The sequence below is a fragment of the Jaculus jaculus genome, unplaced genomic scaffold, assembly GCF_020740685.1.
Source record: "Jaculus jaculus isolate mJacJac1 unplaced genomic scaffold, mJacJac1.mat.Y.cur mat_scaffold_44_1_1196519_arrow_ctg1, whole genome shotgun sequence".
Lineage (NCBI taxonomy): Eukaryota > Metazoa > Chordata > Mammalia > Rodentia > Dipodidae > Jaculus > Jaculus jaculus.
Genome location: NW_025423497.1, coordinates 960,920 through 980,460, shown reverse-complemented (window position 1 = coordinate 980,460; position 19,541 = coordinate 960,920). Strand labels below are relative to the sequence as shown.

General features: G+C 44.7%; 1 protein-coding gene across 1 annotated transcript in view; it reads right to left on the bottom strand.

Annotated features, from left to right (window-relative positions):
- LOC123457407 (zinc finger protein 420-like) overlaps window positions 1–15,110 on the bottom strand; it is a 51,657-nt gene extending 36,547 nt beyond the window's left edge. The window contains exon 1 of the mRNA XM_045141332.1: window positions 14,997–15,110. Within this exon, the coding sequence (XP_044997267.1) occupies window positions 14,997–15,017 (21 nt within the window). The 5' untranslated portion in view covers window positions 15,018–15,110. The remainder of the gene's footprint in view (window positions 1–14,996) is intronic.
- Window positions 15,111–19,541: the final 4,431 nt, after the last annotated feature.

Below are 19,541 nucleotides of genomic sequence, written 5' to 3'. Positions count from 1 at the left end.
ACCAGAGAAGGTCGCATGTCCCCTGGGAAGGTGTGGGTTGAATGCCTTATTCCTCTGTCCCTGATTATCCAAAGCCTTCCCCTGTGACCTCTGTCACTTAGTGAAAAGCATTCAGCCCCAGCATCAGCCCTGTCTACAGCGAAAACGAGGAAAGCCCCAAGACTTAGGCCTGTGCTTCAGGCAGGGGAAGGTCAGAACCCAATTACCATTTCACAGGTTTGCTTTGTAAGATAAGGCATAAGTGCTTGCTTCAACAGCACATATACTGAAATTAGACTGGAACAAACAAGCAAAACACTGCACAAAACTGACAGAGTGCTGGTATTAACAGAATATACCATCATGCTTGACTATCACTTAAGATCTTTTAAAAAGTTAGAACTTTTAGCCAAACACGGTGGCGCACACCTTTAGTCCCAGCACTCGAGAGGCAGAGATAGGAAGATTGCCATGAGTTCAAAGTCACCTTGAGACTACAGACTTAATTCCAGGTCAGCCTGGACCAGAGTGAGACCCTACTTTGACAAACCAAAAACAAACAAAAAAAAAAAAAACATTAGACCTTTGATTCACTTATACTGAGTGAGATAGGGATCACATTTCAGACTTGTACATGTCAATAAATAATCAGTTTTCAAAGTACAGTCTTTTTTGAAAAGCCTTTCTTTATTTCAAAATAGATGGTTCATTACTTTGCTTATATATATATATATATATATATATATATATATATATATATATATATATATATATATATATATGGCACTGTTAATCTTCCTCAGGGTCACAGTAATTCTAGCCTAAGTGACTGTACCTGATGATGTTGGGGCTAACATCTTTCTTTTTGTTAATAGTGTACTGTTGAATAGTTTGCACCTAGGTATAGTGATAATTCTAGAATTACACATCTTACACAAAATCATTTTTGAAACTAGATCATCAATATAAGGTTTATAAGCATATTTTCACTTTTACATAATAAAATAGATGCTTTCTAAGTATTCAAATTTATACCAATAAGTTAATGCCGATAAACTTGTTCTTACAGTGAGCAGCATTTAATGCAGAGACTCGAGACTTTTCAAGATTCTGGGAATAGGTGACCTCTGTGACCTCAGCCCTAAATAGAATATGTATATCACTCCCTCCAGGAAGCAGGGCACATCATGCAAGAGGGAGAGGAAAGAATTTGAGAATCAGAGGACCAGGAGTTCTGTAGAACACTGTCATCTGGACAAGGCACCCACTGTGCTCATGAACACACAGGAGCTATGGAAACCTGCACAAGATTAGCTCATCAATATTCCATCACAGAGAGGGAGGGATTCAAGTAACCCAAACCTCCCTGAGGAGCTAGTGACAATCAGTGATTGTTGATGGACAGGGGTTATTTTCTGTAGTCGTTGCCATGGGTAAATTGCTGGTGCTCCAGTATGCACTCATTAATCCACACTCATGGAAACAACTCTAATCCAATGCAGTGTGTCACACAAAATACATAAAGACAGAGACCTGGTGGGAGTTTCCAGCCAGCCTTTCCTACAGAATTACATTATGCCTCAAAAGCTAAACAAGAAAAGTGTCGTAAATATATAAAGGGATCAATTTGCAGAAACTCCCAAAGAACCTAGGGCTACATTTTCCACAAGCATGGTTTGATGTGAAGTCCACATTCCCTTATCTCCTTGATTCTCTAAGCCTATGGCTTCCCCTGCACCAACCCTAAGTGACCTACACTCAAGTCCAGCAATGGACCTGTTGTCAAATCCAGCAGTAGTCCTGTCTTCAGCCAAATCTAGGACAGCCCCTTGCATCAGGACCAAGCCCGGGAGTTAGTGCAGGGACTGAAGGAAATAGCCTCAGCACAATCTTCCCAGCTTCTGAACCATATCTCCAGATGAACCCAGCATTTTCTCTATACACCAGACCAAAGAAAGATGTGAAAGAAAGTGCCCAGTCTTATGGAAAGTGTAAAAACATATCTGACACCTGGAGCTGAGAGAAGTAGGGGAGCAAAGGGATTTCACCCTCCCTGCACACACTGACTAGCCTTGGGGCCTACCTGTAGTCTGAACGTTTACCAACTGTGTCTTATTATCCACATCTGTTACCAACTCTGAACCTCAAGTCTATAGGTGTCTCTTTTTCTCCCCCTGGGAATTCTTTATTTGTGCTCTGGGACTCTGGATGCATGCAAGGACCCTAAAGTGGAGACCCATTGAGCAATACTGTGCATGCTCCCACAATCTGTCACTGAGAGTTACATGCAAGGGGACAAGGTGGAGTAAAGAAGGCAGAATTGCAGATAGTTCCTTGGCTCATGCCAAGTGCCAGGCTCAGCCTGAGCTTGGCAGTTCACTTCCCCAAAGGCTACTGAGCCGGCACTGAGAGTACACGGCTATAAATCAAGATGCTTTGAGGTCAGACCAGGCTACAGAGTGAAATACTGTCAGGAAAAAAAAAAAAAAAGGGAGGTGGAGCTCGCCCTCTCAATCCTCCAGCTGGCTCTCCGCATCCTGGCCCTTCCTGTTTACGTGCTCCATTTTCTGGGCTTGTGGAGCTGGATATGCAAAAAATTGTTCCCCCACTTCTTGTCATGCTTCACGGTGATGTACAATGAGCAGATGGCCGGCAGGAAGTGGGAGCTCTTCAGCAACCTGCACGAGTTCGGGGGTCCCTCCGGGAAGCTCTCCCTGCTGGAGGTGGGCTGTGGCACCGGGGCCAACTCCAAGTTCTATCCGCTGCATGGTGGCGTGTGTTGACCCGAACCCCAACTTTGAGAAGTTCTTATTCAAGAGCATTGCCGAAAGCCGGCACCTGCAGTTTGAGTGCTTCGTGGTGGCGGCGGGGAAGGACATGCACCAAGTGGCCAATGGCTCCTGGTGCTGTGCTCGGTGGAGAGCCCGGAACAGATTCTGCGAGGTGCTCCGGGTGCTCAGGCCTGGAGGGGCATTTTATTTCATGGAGCATGTAGCTGCTGATCACTCCACATGGAATTACTTCTGGCAACAGGTCCTGGATCATGTCTGGTACCTAGTGTTTGATGGATGTAACCTCACCAGAAAGAGCTGGAAGGTCCTGGAGCAGGCTGGCTTCTCTGAGCTCAGGCTGCACACATCCAGGCGCCCCTGTCCTGGGCTCTGGTGCGGCTGTGAAGTAGCTGCAGGTGGCAGCAGAGAGCTGAAGTTGCCAATGGTTTAAAGCTGCAGTTTTACACTGACAAACTAATCGGGAGAAGGCAAAACCTTGTTTTTAGGGTACAGTTGAATCTATCCCTGTTTTTTTTTTTTTTAGTTTGTTTTAAAGTAATTACTTTTATTAAGCATACTTCCATATGATGATGTAGATAGAAATCATGAATGCTACTCCAATTCCCATCCACCTAGCTGCACATGAGTAGCTTAGGTTCATGGACATTAAAACATAACACAGCATCTGTGCAGACTTTTTACAGAAGAGGGCCATGTGCTTATTATTATTATACATGGCTGGTTTTTCTATATCCTGCTTAGCTGTTTTCTGTTGCCTCCCACAGAATCAAACATGAAACAAGCCAAAACAGCTTTGAATTCTCCCCTCAAAGAAACAGTGGTCTTTCATAATTGAAATCTGGTCTTTATTTAGTGACTTCCTTGAATATTCTTCTAGTTATACTATTTAAATTGCTCCCCAACAGATTTTAAGTTCACTTCCTCTTTGAGAAGCAGTTAAATCACTTTAAAATAAGACTTTATGCCGGGCATGGTGGCACATGTCTTTGATCCCAGCACTGGGGAGGCAGAAGTAGGAAGATCGCTGTGAGTTCAAGGCCAGCCTGGGACTCTACAGGAAGACACTACATCGGAAAGAAAAAAAAAAAAAAAAAACACTTTATAAGGGAAAAAATGAAAAAGTCTTAGCCGGGTGTGGTGGTGCATGCCTTTAACCCAGCACTCTGGAGGCAGAGGTAGGAGGAATGCATGAGTTTGAGGCCACCCTGAGACTATATAGTGAATTCCAGATCAGCCTGAGCTAGAGTAAAACCCTACCTCAGAAAAACTAAAAAAGGAAAGAAAAAAAAAGCCATAAATAAATAAATAAAATAAATCCTAGCTAACAGAATATCCAAGTAACAAAGAATATTCTGGAAGAGAATCTGAACCTGTTTGTTATTCTTGGTGTCACTGGTTTGGCTTTTAGCAGTAGTTGACCAGGGCTGCCACATGTAGTTCGAAACAGTGTGATGTCTTATTTCCACATTCTACCACAATTTCTTTTCCTGCCTTCCAGTCTTCAGCTCTTAAAATATCACACTTGGCTGAGTGTGGTCACACACTTCTTCAATCCCAGCACTTGGGAAGGAGGCAGAGGTAGGAGGATTGCCAAGAGTCTAAGGCCACCCTGAGAATACATAGTGAATTCCAGGTCAGCCTGGGCTAGAGGTAGACCTACCTCAACAAAACAAAACAAACAAAAAATCACATTTTGACACATTAGTGTATATGGGACACTTAAGATTCTTGGGTCAGTTTTCATCATTATTCAACACATACTCTGCTAGATATAATAGATTGCAGGCAAGGAAAGGCACTGTAGCTAGGAAATTCTTCTGTGATTAGGTACATGGTGTGAGAATCCTCAGAAAGCATCTGCAAGGCTGTAAAACAGTTGGCAAGTATTTTTCTTCTAAGATTCTCATCAAGCTCCACTTTCATTCTAAAATGACTTATTTGGTTGGGAAGCCATGAAAGGCAAGTCTTAGGTAGACCTATGCAAGAACTTAATAAGATTTTCAGCAGTAGCTTGTATGTATCTTAACAAATGTCTATTTTCTGAGATAATTTTACTATCTTTTAAATATTAATAAATTCTTGTTCCTTTTAGAAATGGAAATAAAAAACGGTTTATGTAAAAATAAAGATATTTAAGAAATAATAACACTGCAGTGTTGCTAAGACAAAGTGCATGTAAAATAGGCAAAAATTCCCAGGTGCCATCACCAGTATCCTTGACACAAGAAATGGGTGAGAAAGACAAGTGCCTGTCAAGGTGTGAACGTGAGTTCCCAGGAAAGCACTGAACGTGCTACATCTACATCCAGCAAGGTTGAAAGGAATGATCCAACTCCTGTGATCATAGAGAGATGAAATGTTGCAAGTCAGAGCCAAATTACCTTGGTTTAACTTTATTTACCCATCACTTGCCCTTTCCTGTGTCTGAACTAAAATCCTGGTGACTATCAGTTGATCAGGTGCAGTCCTTTGGGGAAAGCAAGAATAGACTTCAGCTTCCATCAAACCAAGGGCTAAGAATGTCATCAGACAGCATCTTAGGCCTTGGTGGAGATTTCCCACTTTGTTATAACCTGCCTACCTGATTGTCAGGCACAGTTAAGGACACAGGGCCACTGGAGGTTTAAGCAGGCCTGAGCTGTCAGGCAGGGCTAAGTGCCCCAGCCCACAGGAGGTTGCAGCAGGCCTAGACACAGATAATCTCACCTCAAGACCAGCAGGAGTGAGGCCTCTCCCTCCCCCTGCCTAGGGCATATGGACATCCTGGTAAGACTTAAATTTCATTCTCTTTCACTCTCTCTCCCTTGTGTCTTTCTCTTTTTCAAATAAACAAACTATTTAATAAATTCATAAAAAATAAAGTAGTTTTAAAAACTTTGGTTCTGGTTTCCTCGTGGCCATGTGACCATTTACCACTCACCTGGAAGTTCTATATTTTATATTTAACCCTATATTTTAATTTGGTATCAGTGGGCAGCCCTCACGCACCCAATCCCCCCGTGACCCATATCCCGTACCTTTTCCCAGGCCACAGGAGATTGTAGCAGGCTTAAACCCCAATAATCTCACCTCAAGACCAGCAGGAGAGAGCCCACATCCTCCCTCTGCCTGGGGCACCCTGACTTCCTGATAAGACTTAGGTTTCATTCTCTCTCTTCTTCTGTCTCTTTCCCTCCCTATGCCTTTCTCTCCCTCAAATAAATAAAATAATTTTTAAAAAGACTTAGGTTTCAGTTTCTTCGTGGCCATGTGACCATTTACCACTTACCCAGAAGGTACCTATATGTTAATGAGGTATCAGCCAGCAGCCCTAACACAGACAATCCCCTGTGACCTGTACCCCCTTCCTTTTAAAGCCACTACATGAACACTTCTAAGCCCATTCCCAAAACAAATAAACAAGCTGTCTTCTGCCACAGTCTCCCAGGTGTTTCTTCCCATCACACTCAAGACCCTGCACCAGTGCCATGGATGCCCCTGGGAAACTGATGTGCAGTGACCCTAGGGTGGAAAGGAACCACAGCCAATGCCTGAGTAGAAACCTTCTGTGATGTGCCAGGATAGATGAGTGCTCCCCCTGAGGGACATGGGCCCCCTGTGACCTTGCCTGTATAACAGAGGGCTGGCATGTTTCTCCCTTTCCTCCTTTACTTTTGGTTCACACCATCGTGAGGGACCAAATGCAGCAAATGGGCAAATGACATCTCTTGGCTGAGGCCACACTTCAGCATTGACTGAAGGCCCCTAAACCTCTGTCTGGACCCCGACAGCCCACATGGGTGTTGGTAACAACCCCATATCTATTTCTCTCCAAAACACACAAAAAAACCAGTAATGCAATAACCTCTTAAAAACCGGTAGGGAAGTCATTGGCCTCTTAAACTTGTGGACAGGCTTGCATCCGGACTTTTGGTGAATACCCCTGGTGCTATCCAGCCCTTGGAAATGTTGCCCTTTGGTCTTGGCATCTCCACTCTTTTTCTATCATAGGTAATGTCACCACCAACCAAAAGGAGTCACAAGTCCAAGGTTTATGAACATTTCTCTTGGCTAGCAGCATTAAGCTTTCCCAGAAGGAAGCCATGTCCTTTTGGGAGGAAGTCCTCCAGATAGACCCGTGGATGATTTCTGTGGATCCATATGACCCAGACATGTGGACCTTCACAGCTTATCTGGCCAGGAGATGTGAAGTTCAGAAAGGAGTCCCCTCCTTTCTCTTTTCTCCCAGTTATAAAGGCTATTAGACAATGTATTGGTCCTTCTAAGACAACCACATGCCAAAATCAGATGATGACACTAATGAGGAGGGTCCCAAGGACTGGCCAGTGGTGGACCTCAGTTCCCTTGAAAAGGCTATAGAATAAATTACAAAGAAAATTACCCTACACTCCTCTATGCCCACCCCTCTTAATCCACCCCTATCATCCTGCCCACCTCCTGATCTGGGATGCCCCCCTCTGGACACATGTCACACAGGGCAAGAGAATCCCAACATGATAAATTCTTCTGATCAAGACCACTCTCCATTCACCCCCCGACTGACAATGACACAACTACTATGCAAGCTCTAAGATAACAGTACAAACACATACAATCAAGGAGTCACAGCTTTTCCTATTAATGCCCAACCAACATGGGATTGGCCCATACAATGGTATGCATATCAGGTCAAGGACCTTAGAAAACTCAGACAGGCAGTCAGGGAGGATGGAATCCATGTGCAATGGACTATGTCCCTCCTCCAGAGCCTATGGGGCTCCCTTAACACCCCTTAGGACTGGTGTGATATCTGCTGATCTGGGCTGCCTAGCCTCTATTCCTTCAATGGGAAGCCCTCTACAGAGATGGATGCTTCCAACAGATAAGACCAAGAAGGTATTCAAATGGAAGGACCTGGATGGAACCACATGTCTTATTAGACCTGTAATGGCTAATGTAATGACTAACCTTCTGGGGTGGAGGGGAGGAGGAGACATCCTTGAGGCCCTAGATGTAGTCATTGCCAGCAATATAGAGGGAAAGTACACTGAGATTGGCTATGACAGCTACCTTCACTGGTATCTCCTCCAATCCTAAAGACCACTGTTAAATGCAAAGCTCCCTAGAATGGCTCTTTGATGAGCCAACCGGGGTCAAACAGTGGTCTCTGCCAAACTTGAAATCTTAAATCAGTTAGTAACAGAACACCTCCACCTTCAACACATCTGCCCCTCACAAAGTCCATGGAATACTCTAGTGTGCATAATGCAAAAGGGCTCAGGAGGATGGAGGTTACTACAAATCTCAAGGCCATCAATAAAGCTATGTTCATCTGGGGCACCCCTCAATGGAGACTGTCATCATATCAGCTATTCCAGCTAACACCCACCTTCTTGCTATCGACATCAAGAATTGTTTCTTTTCTATCCCCCTGTACCCCCAAGACTGACCATGGATATCCCGGATAGCACCAGGGGTATTCACCAAAAGTCCAGATGCAAGCCTGTCCACAAGTTTAAGAGACCAGTGACTGCCCTACAGGTTATTAAGAGGTTGTTGCATTACTGTTTTTGTTTCTTTGTTTTGTTTTTTTGTGTAGGAGAAAAATAGCATTCTCAACCCACTCTGTCAATAATTCAGGGCCAACCAAACACTCTGAATGGAAAGTTCTGCTACAAAGTATGGCCAATAGCCCCAATATGCCAAGAGGCAGTTGTTGTAGCACTAAAGCCACACTTAGATAGGAGCCTTACTATCTATCATTACATGGATGACATCCTAGTATGGAAAAACATCTCCACATCACCAGCTGAACTAAGGGACCAATTAATACCTTCCCTCACTGATCCAGGGATCAAAATTTCCCCCAACAAGATCCAACTTATTCCACCCACAACCTTCCTGGGTACAGAACTCTGCCTCACTTCTCCTTGGCCTCTTAAACCCATACTCTCCTTCCTCCAGAAGCTTACACTGGCCTCACTTCAGAGTTTCTGGGAAACCTCAGTTGGCTCCAACCATGGCTCCCTATCCCCACCAGGGATATACAGGCATGATTTTACATGGGTGTTAGCATGGAATTTGTTAGCTTCCTCAAAGGTGGCCATGAAGATGTCTGTTGAGCCTCCAAAGGAGGCCAGCCTGTCTGCTAATGTGTTCCCCTCAGGTAAGGGGCTGTGAGGTCTTATGTGTTGTAAAAGTGGTAGGGGCTTCTTTTGCATATGAGATTGGAGACTTTTATCAGCAGTGGTGAAAGAGGGTTTTCATCTACCTGGCTATGTGAGTGGGTGAGGCAGGGGAGCAAGTTAATGGCATAAATACTATCTGAAAAGCGATTAAAAGGGCCTTCTTCCTCTAGGAGTGCCAGAGAAATAGCATACACTTCCTTTTATTGTGGGAATATGCCGGGAAGCTCCTTAAAGTGGATGGTGGGAGGCCGGTCCCCTGGGTAGTAGAGGACAATAGCTGCTCACCTTTTCCCTCCATCTGTAAAACTGAGGGGAGGGGGCTCCAGCGATGGGTTTTCTTGAAGAAAGGTGGGGTGGAAGCCATGTTAAAAGAGGTATTGCAGGGACCCATTTTTCATTAGGTAAGTGGTTGCCAATTTGACCAGGGAAACCTATTAGGCTGATTGCAAATCAGGAATGGTTTCTCAACATTTGTGGGATATCAGAGAGGGAAAAGGGGGCTATGACAACATCAGGTTTCTTGCCTAACATTTGGAGGGCGTGGTCCCTCCCGGATTTGATCAAGGGCATCAATTTGTGTCATTATTCTTGGGGCACCACTACCAACAGTGGTATGGAGCCATTCTAGGATCCCCTGAGATTGATAGAGTGCTCCTATGAGGGTCACGGAAGAGTTAAATATCATGAGTTAAATTGGCCTGTCTGGCAACTATCGGGCAAGAACCATACGAGAAAGCATGTTATTGATTTTGGTTGGTGTCTGTTTTGCTTCTGAGCTCTTTGTAAGAATAGATATATACTCCTACCTTATATGGGCCACAGCACAAACAGGAGAGAGCTCAAAAACAAAAACAAAAAAAAAAAACCTCATGCATGATATGCTCTCTACCTTCGCCATCATGGGCCTTCCCCATCAAATAAAAACTGCTAATGGCCTGCCCTTTACTAGCTCTTCATTCAAAGCCTTTTGCATACAATAGAAGATTGCTCACCATACAGGAATCCCACATAACCCACAAGGCCAAGGTGTAATAGAAAAGACACACCAAACCTTAAAAGCCCAACTTAAAAAAAACAGCCCAATACCTACCCACCCAATCTTCAGCTGATTGTGGCCCTGACTACCTTAAACATTTTCAATATATACAAAAACTCCCAAGACCCTCCATCGCCCTCCACTGGCATACACCAGAGATTGCCCCTCCCATCCTGGTGTGGTGGCAAGATCCTTTAGACAGAATATGGAAGGGACTAGAATCCATCCTCACTATGGGAAGCGGATTTGCTTGTGTCTTCCCACAGAACCCGCCAAAGCCCATTTGGGTGACAGTCCAAAATATCTGATTCAATCCCACCAAAGAAACAGATGGCCCGCCTGATGCTGACTGATCAAGGATGGAGGAAACACCACCCCCATGGACATCACCTGAGTCAGAAAAATGGAGAGACATTAATGAGCTTGTGGACACAGCCAAAGTCATGTGCCTGCCACAGGCATCCCTCTCTGCCATCTTGTTGGTGGCTTTTACAATCTTACATTCCAATGCAAGTGCCTCTCTCACTGCTCCTCCCCCTAATACTTACCAGTGTCATTTTGACACACGAGAGACCTATCAAGGGGTCAATAAAATCACTGGCACAGGATACTGCCTCCTTCAGGGCTGCCAGGCCACTGTCAGCTTTCCTGTCTATCCTAACTCTACACCCTGTACTAATCAAGTTTTCCATGCTTTGCCTATCATCAAGAGAGAAAAGAGTGTCTTGTAAACCAGGAATATTATAGGGGATGCCAATACAAACACAGAGTCATTGAAACCAAGTGGTGTGTGGGAGGAGATGCTCTCTTCACCAACTTCACCTCTATATTTCCTGTGCCCTCTGGGTTCAGCTATTTTTGGAACAATTCTTGTTTCTGTGTCTACTCTCCCTTTTAGGATTTAATCTATATTCCGCTAAGGCAATGTTCATTTTTCTGCAAATATTTTGTACACTTTCCATGAAACTGGGTAATTACTGTATTCTGCCTTTCACATCTTTTATTTTGTTTCTCATCTTTGATAAACCCAAAATTAACTTCTCCATTTCCTTTTCTGGCCCTGTCTCTCCCTCTTTTCTTTGCATTCTTCCTTTGCAGAGAGACAATGAGTGTGTGTGTATGGAAGAGCTAGGACCCCTTGCTTCCAAAAACTCCACATCCATGCACAATTTGTACATCTGGCTTTACATAGTTACTATGAAATTGAACCTGGGTTAGCAGGTTTTGGAAGAATGCACCTTTAACCACTGAGAAACCTGTCCAGTATCCATTCATTTGTTTTTGTTTTAATCTTTATAACTTCATTTCTTTTCTTATTTTATTTATCTGAGAGAAAGAGAGACAGAACAAGGACTTTCGCTTAATGAAAATGAACTCCAAACATACATGCCAATGTTTGCACTCACTGTCTAATCTTTGACTCAGTTACCAAAACTGAACCACAAGGACTGGGTAGATGCATCAGTGTTATCAAGTCTATAGGCCCAGGTTTGATTCCCCAGCACCCACTTACAGCTGGATACAAAAATGGCTTGTGCTTCCAAAGTCTCACTGGGCCTTGGCCAATGGGAAGCATAGCCAGGAGAATCCAAAGCCCTTGGATTAGTCACTCAGCGTGAAGCACAGCTGCTTTGAGGTCTTCTGTCCTCCACAGGCACATAGGTGTGCATGTGCACACGCACACACACACATACGTGGGATTAGAGAAACATACGTTTTAATTTACTTAACTAATATATTTATTTGAGAGACAGAGAGGTATATAGGGAAGAAATGAGTGCCCCAGGGCCTTGAGCCACTGCAAACAAACTCCAGACATATGTGCCACCACGTGATCTGAATTATGTGGGTACTGAGGAATCAAAACTGGGTCATTAAGTGTCAAGGCAACTGCCTTAACTGCTAAGCTGTCTCTCCAGCCCCAAATAAACAGATTTTTAAGAGATGCAAATAAAGGAAAATCTTCAAAGCCTGGTGTGAGTACCCCACTTAATGTTGGAGACAGGAGGAGGGCACCTCTGCTCCACCTTTCTAGCTACAGGACACTTGATTCAAGTCCCCATAACTGATGACTTGTTAACTTCCTCAACGTAGCAGAATATCTGCGGGAGAAGGCATAAACCCTTGAAGTTCTGGGTGATTTGGGTTCTAATCATGGCCTTCTGATCTGTCTGTGCCTCTTATCTATTTCCCTCTGTTTCTTGCCTTCTCTGCACCTGTTGCTCCAAGACTGTGGTTATATGCATCTGGAATTTCCCAGCCACCACCTATGCTCGAAGGCTCAGGCTGTGAATAAGAACCCCAAAAGGAGAGACTCCTCTCCAGAAATACCACTAAGAACTGCATGAAAAGACACAAGAGGAAGAATGGCCAATGACAGCATAAACAAAGGACAGTAGAGAACAAACAGATAGATGGGGCCAGGCAGAGACAATCACAAAGATTCAGAAAGAGAGAACTCACAGAGATTTGGACATAAAGACACAACCCCAGAGTTGACACAGCTGCACAGGGAGACTGAGGCTGGGGTGGGACCAAGATCTCTGATTCCACACTCAGGGCTTCAGTCCAGTAAACACTGGGGCACAAGAGACAGGGCCCTCATAACAGTTGGACAAAAGTTTCTTCAGTTCAACTTGCCTCCGTGTACTTGGAGAAATCACCTTCCTGTGCCCCAACACACTATGTCCACAGTCTCCATCTCCTTTCACACCCTGCCCCATAGTCCACATGGATGGGTTACAAGGACTCTAGTGCCTGTCCACCAAGACAACACCACAGCTCCCAGTAAACATTGTTGTTCCTTCAGTGCTCCATTATTCCCAGCCTCAATCGAGCCTATAGACAACCATGGCACTAACCACCCTGCTGTCTTCCAGAGCCTTTCTGTCTGGCAGCTAAAGCTTGCTGATGGTGCTTAGGTTGAAGACAGGCCTGCTGTCTCAGAAAATGTGCCCTCCTTAGAGTCAGGGTTTGACTGGGGCTACATAAGAAGCCAGAGTCCACAGACAGAGCTCAGAACACAACTAGATGAAGATTGTGGGTAGCTGGCAAAGAGAATTGAACATATTGTCCAAGAGACAGACATAATTTAGCATTCCCTTTTAGTGCCAGACCATTGCAGACATAGAAACAGTGTCACAGACAAAGCGACAAAAGCAGACACATGTCTGCAGGTAAGTGGTCAATTATATGAATCCCCATGTTAGCAAGCTGAGGCAGGAGGGAGTCTTTAGTAGCATTACACTTGGACAGCCAGATACAGTTAACACTGAGACCACTCATGAACTTCAAGCTTGAAACTGTCTCTCTAGACCCACTCCTGGCACCACAACCGGTATTAGTCAGAGTTCTGTATGAAAGTGAATCATAGAATGAGTATATATTACAAGGGCATTTATTTGTAAAATTGGATTACAGGCAGTCCAGCAATGACTGTCTGCACACTGGAGAGTCCGAGAACTCTGCTGCTGCCCAGTGCATGAGACTGGACACCTCAGCAGTCCCAGTCTGGCACTGGAGGTCTAGAGGATTCCTGCGGAACTTCTGGTCATCAGTCCATGGTGAAGGGCTGATGAAGAAGGGTTCTGGTGTCCATTAAGGATAGCAACAAGGTAGATTCATGTACCAGTAAGTAGCAAAGGGAACCACACCAAAGACCTTTTTTATTTTGCGGGGTGGGGTTCTTTTTATATAGTCTGTCACCTGAAAGGCTGACAACTCTGAGGGAAAGTCTTAATGTATTCCTTAATCATTCCTGGAAAGGCCCTCATAACCCACCCAAGAAGTGTGCCTGTTAATTCCTTATAGGATCAAGTTGACAGTAGCCTTAAATTGGCACACATGTATGTGACATTACACTTCATTTGTCCTCCCCTCCACACAGCACTTTCCTTGTCTGGCTGGATCCCTTTCTTTCCCCCAATGCTATCAACCTGGCATTCCTGTCTGATAAGTTCAATGTTTGAATATATTTTTTAAATTTTTATTTTTATTTATTTGACAGAGAAAGAGGGGGAGAGAGAGGCTAAGGCATCTCTCTAGCCCTAATGTTTAAATATTTTCCTTTTAGTATTAGAAGCAAACTTGACAGATGAAGTTGATCAGAAAAAGTAATCACATCCAAAACCAAAACCAAACTGTTTTTGGTTGTTTGTTTGAGATAGGGTCTTGTTCTAGCCCAGACTGACCTGAAATTCACTTCATAGTTTCAGGGTTGCATCAAACTCATGGTGATCCTCCTAGCTCTGCCTCCCAAGGGCTAAAACTAAAAGCATGTGCCACAATGCCTGGCTCTGCATTTTTCATTTCTGATTGCAGGAGAAATTTAAAATTTTGTATAGCAGTAGTAGTAGTAGGCTACTCTGCCAATAGGCTTGACTTCCAGGCAAGCATACAAAATGTATAGGAGAGGTCCAACTACTGGGGCCTTGTTCACCTGGATGACCAAAGTCCCTTTTACTCAGGAGGGGTAGAGCACTGACCAAACCACCCTTTCTGGCTGCTACATGGCCCCAATGGACTCCAAGATCCATGGTCATGGTCCTTTGACCCTGAGTATCCAGCCCAACAACACAGCAGTACAGGCACCAGGCAGCCCTCCCACAAGCATCTAGGAGGCCTTCTCTGGAGCCTGAGAGCTCAGAAACACTGTGAAACTGCCACCCTTCAAGGCTCCTACATGAAGTCGGCTGCTCACAAGTTGGCCACAGACCTGGAACCAACCGTGCTGTAGACATAGGGTAAAAGCTTCCTTCACTTGGCTCAAAGGCCCACACACCATTCTAGGACAAATCCAACCACAGAGTGTGACAGCCAGGATTTGGGTCCCTACACAAGGCAAGACATGAGCCAGGTTATTGGACAGCCCAGCCCCTGCCACACAGCCAGAGGAACAAGGGCAGGATGGCCCTAGAGGGGCATTTGGGCCTGGGAATTCAGGAGTGGGAAATGGGGAGCAGAGACCACCCATCCTGATCATCCCCTCAGATTATCTGCCCTGGGTCATGACAGTGTACTCACCATTTCTGGCTTCCTGAACATCCTTCTGCTATCCCTGAAACAGGGTGGCACATCTCAGAGGCTAGAACCCCAAATTCCCAAACTCCAGGGAAGTTAATGATTCTAGAGGTAGATCCAAGGTGACAGATAGGTAGTGTGATTATGCACAGAGGTCCTGGACTGCAGAAGCCTGCCTTCTGCATTCTCTGAGTGTCTGACTGGACACAGTACATGCCATTGAACAGTGCTTCAAGTCCCAACTACTTGGGTCCTCACTGACAGTAGGAAATGATGAGTGAATGAACCCACAACAACTTCATTGGTGACAGAATCAGGCTCACTGCTAAAATTTCAGCATTTGGGAGGCAGAGATGGGATAATCAGCAGTTCAAAGCCAGTTTTGGCTCTATGAGACCCTAGAAAAACAACAAATTAGAAAGATAGATAGATAGATAGATAGATAGATAGATAGATAGATAGATAGATAGAACGAACGAACATACATACATCGACAGACAATAGAAACACACACACACACACACACACACACACAGACATATATTTACAAAAATCCCACATTTAACTCAGCATGATGGACTACACCTTTAATCCCAGCACTCTGCAGATACAGGAAGGAGGATCAGTGTGTGGAATGGGGAAATCAAACCTGGGTCTTTAAGCTATGAAGCCAAGTGCCCTAACAGCTGGGCAATCTCTCCAGCCCCTGTCAAACGTTTAAAAAGGGAGTGAGATTGATACACAGAAGTGTGTTGAATATCAACATAGGGACCCTGACATGGCATCTGAATCCATAGAGGCTCTACCTTGGAAAAGCAGACACTACCGACCAGATGGAGTGAGCCCTTCTCACTGATCAAAGCCAGTGTGGTGGTTTAAATGTACTATGTACCTCATAGCCATAATTATGTGTTTGTGATTAAACATCCTATTTAATCTTCAGGTGGAGTTGGAGGCATGCTGGAGAACAGAAATCACTCAGGTTGGTGTTGAGGTGTATTTCTTCACAATGCCTCTCCTTCTATCCCTACTGAGGTGTGATGTAACATGAAGTTGTCTGATCCTGCTATGCATTCTTCATCATGATAAAGGAACCCTTCAATACTGTAAGCCAAAATGAACCCTTTCCTTCTATAAATGGTATTACTGTTTTGTCCAGCAACGATAAGATACCTGTTATAGACAGGGTGTGGACTCCAGCAGCCAGGGCTATCTGTGACCAATTATTTGCTACTGGACAGACATGTGTTATCCTGGTACCTCACCTCTTCTTAAGTTCTGTTTAGACAGTTATATGCACTGTCTATCCTTGTTAATCCTAATACCTCAGGGCACAAGTGCACTAGGGAGAGGATGGCCAGCCTCTGAACAAAGAGGAGAAGAAGTACTACTGGAGCCAAGTAGGAGGCTGAGCTGTAAACCTCTCCCCACTTCTGAATCATTTAAAACTTGCTTCAGGATGAACTGCTTCATACATGTGGTTCTTCCTGGTAAGCAAGTATAAATGAACTATGAAGGGCTTTAGAAGTACTTTAAGAAACAGGCAGCATGCACTGGGAGCACCATGAGCCAGCTGAGGAGCGTCAAATGGTGGAGAGACGAGAAGTGCTCCAGGGTCCCAGAGTGTGAGCACTTGTGTTGCATAGAAACATATGAATGTTAGCTGTAGGGTTTATAAGCTGCAAAATTTGAAGGCTTCTCCAAATCTAAGGTTGTCAGACTTAGGAAGCACAGACAATGCATGCTCTGCTGAAAGCCCTCAGCTCAGTCAGAGCAATGTGCATGCAGCCACTGACAAGAGAACTCAACCGTCATGGCTGTTCTCTGACAAAGCTTTACTCTGACCCCTCATTGTGCCCAACCGTGCCAGTGATTATTTAGGTATTAACCTTAAATAATATGAAAAACAAAACAAAATGGGAGCTGGGTGTGGTGGCACAGCTCAATAATCCCATCTACTCATGAAATAGGAGAATGAAGATTTTAATGGGAGCCTGGGATATCTAGAGACCTTATTGCAAAAAGCAAATTATAAACAAGGAAGAAAACATGGAAAGCGTAATTTGTCATTCCATTAGCACACTGGAAACAGCTTAATGGTCTGCAATTCATTGACTTAATTTTGTTGTTATTGTTGTTTGCTTGTTGAAACAATATTTCTATAATTTAGGGCCCATCCTTCTGCCTGAGACTCCCAAGTGCTGAGATTATAAACATAAAGCCATCATTCTCAACTAAGAGAACAAATTTGGACTAGGGTCAGAAAGAAAGAACAAAACAGCTGCAGGGCTTCCTGCCTGATCCTGCCCTGCCTTGTCAGGCCCTGGTTCATGGGCTGGAAACTTCCAGGAGAAGGCAACAGCCCACAGCAGAACACCAACCATGATACCCAACCAAAAAAGCTCGTTCATCCTCCACTGTTGTAATGCGTGTCGATGGAACCCTATAATCTCCTAGGTTCCTTTTAAGCCAGCTGTTTATCGTCTCTCACTCTAAGCACTCTTTTTCTTGTGTGAGTGTGTGTGTGTGTGTGTGTGTGTGTGTATGTATGTGTGTGTGTAGAATTTAATAATGTGGCTTGCTTTGTGTGGTATGTGATGTGTTGGGTATATGCATGTGTACGTGCCCATGAGGCATGATGGGTGCTGGAGTATACCCAGTGGTCACCAGTGGAATGGTTATGTGTCCCCATCCATTATTTTCCCACACATTCTGACTTGACCTGGAGTCTATTACTGATCCAAGAGCTTGCAACTACTTAATGTAATGTGCTTCTCCAGACTTTGCTTTGCACAACTGGAGTTAAGGATGGGCACAGCCATGTCAATGTGTTTATATTGGTCCTGGGCATGGAACTTGTAGTCAGGTTCGCATTGCTGGCATAAACCAACCCACCAAGAGAGCTTTTGGGGAAAAGGGGGGGGGGATGTTAATATGGCTTACATACTTGGGAAGCTTCATGAGGGCAGGGGAAAAGATGGCATGACGAGAAGGCAGACATCACCCCCTAGCACCCATAAGAGGGACAGTATCAATGAGAGAGTGTGCCAAATACTGGCATAGGGAAACTGGCTATAACATCCATAAATAAGCTAAGCCTCAACAACACACCACCTCCAGGAGACTTTAATTTTCAATTGCTATCAGCTGGCGAGACGAGCATTCAGAACACCTAGTTTCTGGGGGACACCTGAATGAAACCACCTGTTGGGCCCTGAAAGGCCCAGGCGTGAGGCCTAGTGGAACTTCCTGAGCCTAGCTAAAGTTTGGCGACCTGTCTCTGGCCAGCTATGACTCAGCAAGATGCCTAATGGCTTCTGGCCTGCTACCTCTGCACGGCAATTGTAATTACCATTTCAATAGTTAAAGTTTACTATTGGCCCTTACCTCTTCCCCCATCCTAACATCCCTGCCTTCATCCCCAACATGATGTAGGCAACTGCTCAGAGTAATAAAACGAGTTGTTTCTGCATGGAAAAGACTCCCGACTCAGTGTGTTTTTTCTCCGGTGGTCAGGGGAGGCTTCTGAGTTGTCCGAGGCTCATCATCCCCTCAAACCCTAGGGAAGAACCAGCAGGCCTGGTCCTTCCCTCAGCACTACCTGAGCGGGAAGGAGCCCCGCAACCACCATATTCTGCCCCTGCCCCCATAAACTGATTACCATGCATGATGTAAAATGCAATGCAGTCAGGCCAAATTTAAAAGTCCCCAATCCTAATGATGTTCAAATGTCCCCATAGTCCAAAGTCTTTTAATTGAGACACACACACACACACACACACACACACACACGCACACACAACCGATATTCACCCAGAATGAACACTTGCACTGCAAAAGATGGCACTGAGCACAGCAGAGAAATATTCAACCAATACAAGATTGAAAACAACCAGGACAAACATTAAACTCTGTAGCTCCAAGTTCAACAACTCTAATCAGTGACAAATCTCCAAGTCCAGTAATTCTCGCCAGCAACAAGTCTTTGGAGTTCCCATTCCACCCCTCCAGCTAGGCTACTCACAGACCTAGAAAACTTCATCTGGAAACAGCAGCTTTCCTTAGCATCCATCTCATGGTCCCGGCATCTGCACTGGGAATCCTCTACAAGCCACAGTCCATCCTCATGGCTTCATCATATCGTCATGCAGACAATCCTGCTTCACACAGCTACGGCCATTTCCAAAACACAAGACCATGTTACCAATTCAATGACCCTCTGTTTCCTGCATTTTTATACTCCATAATACCAGGCAGAGTGCCAATTTGTTAATCCAGGGGAGAATAATGCAGACTTTGAAAGAGGAGAGTTCTTGAGCACTCAGTCCCCTTGAAGAGTGTCTACATTCTTCCTGTTTCCCCAGTGCAGGTCAGATCGCGCAGTCTGAAAGAACGTAATCTTGTATAATTGTAGCTGAACAGGCAGAAGTTTCCACACAAAGGTTTCATTTCTATATCCCTCTACTCACACCAGTCCATTTCTATGCAAAACAAGTCTGCACAAATTCTCAGGACAGGGGCATAACAGCAAGCTTTTCACACAAACTG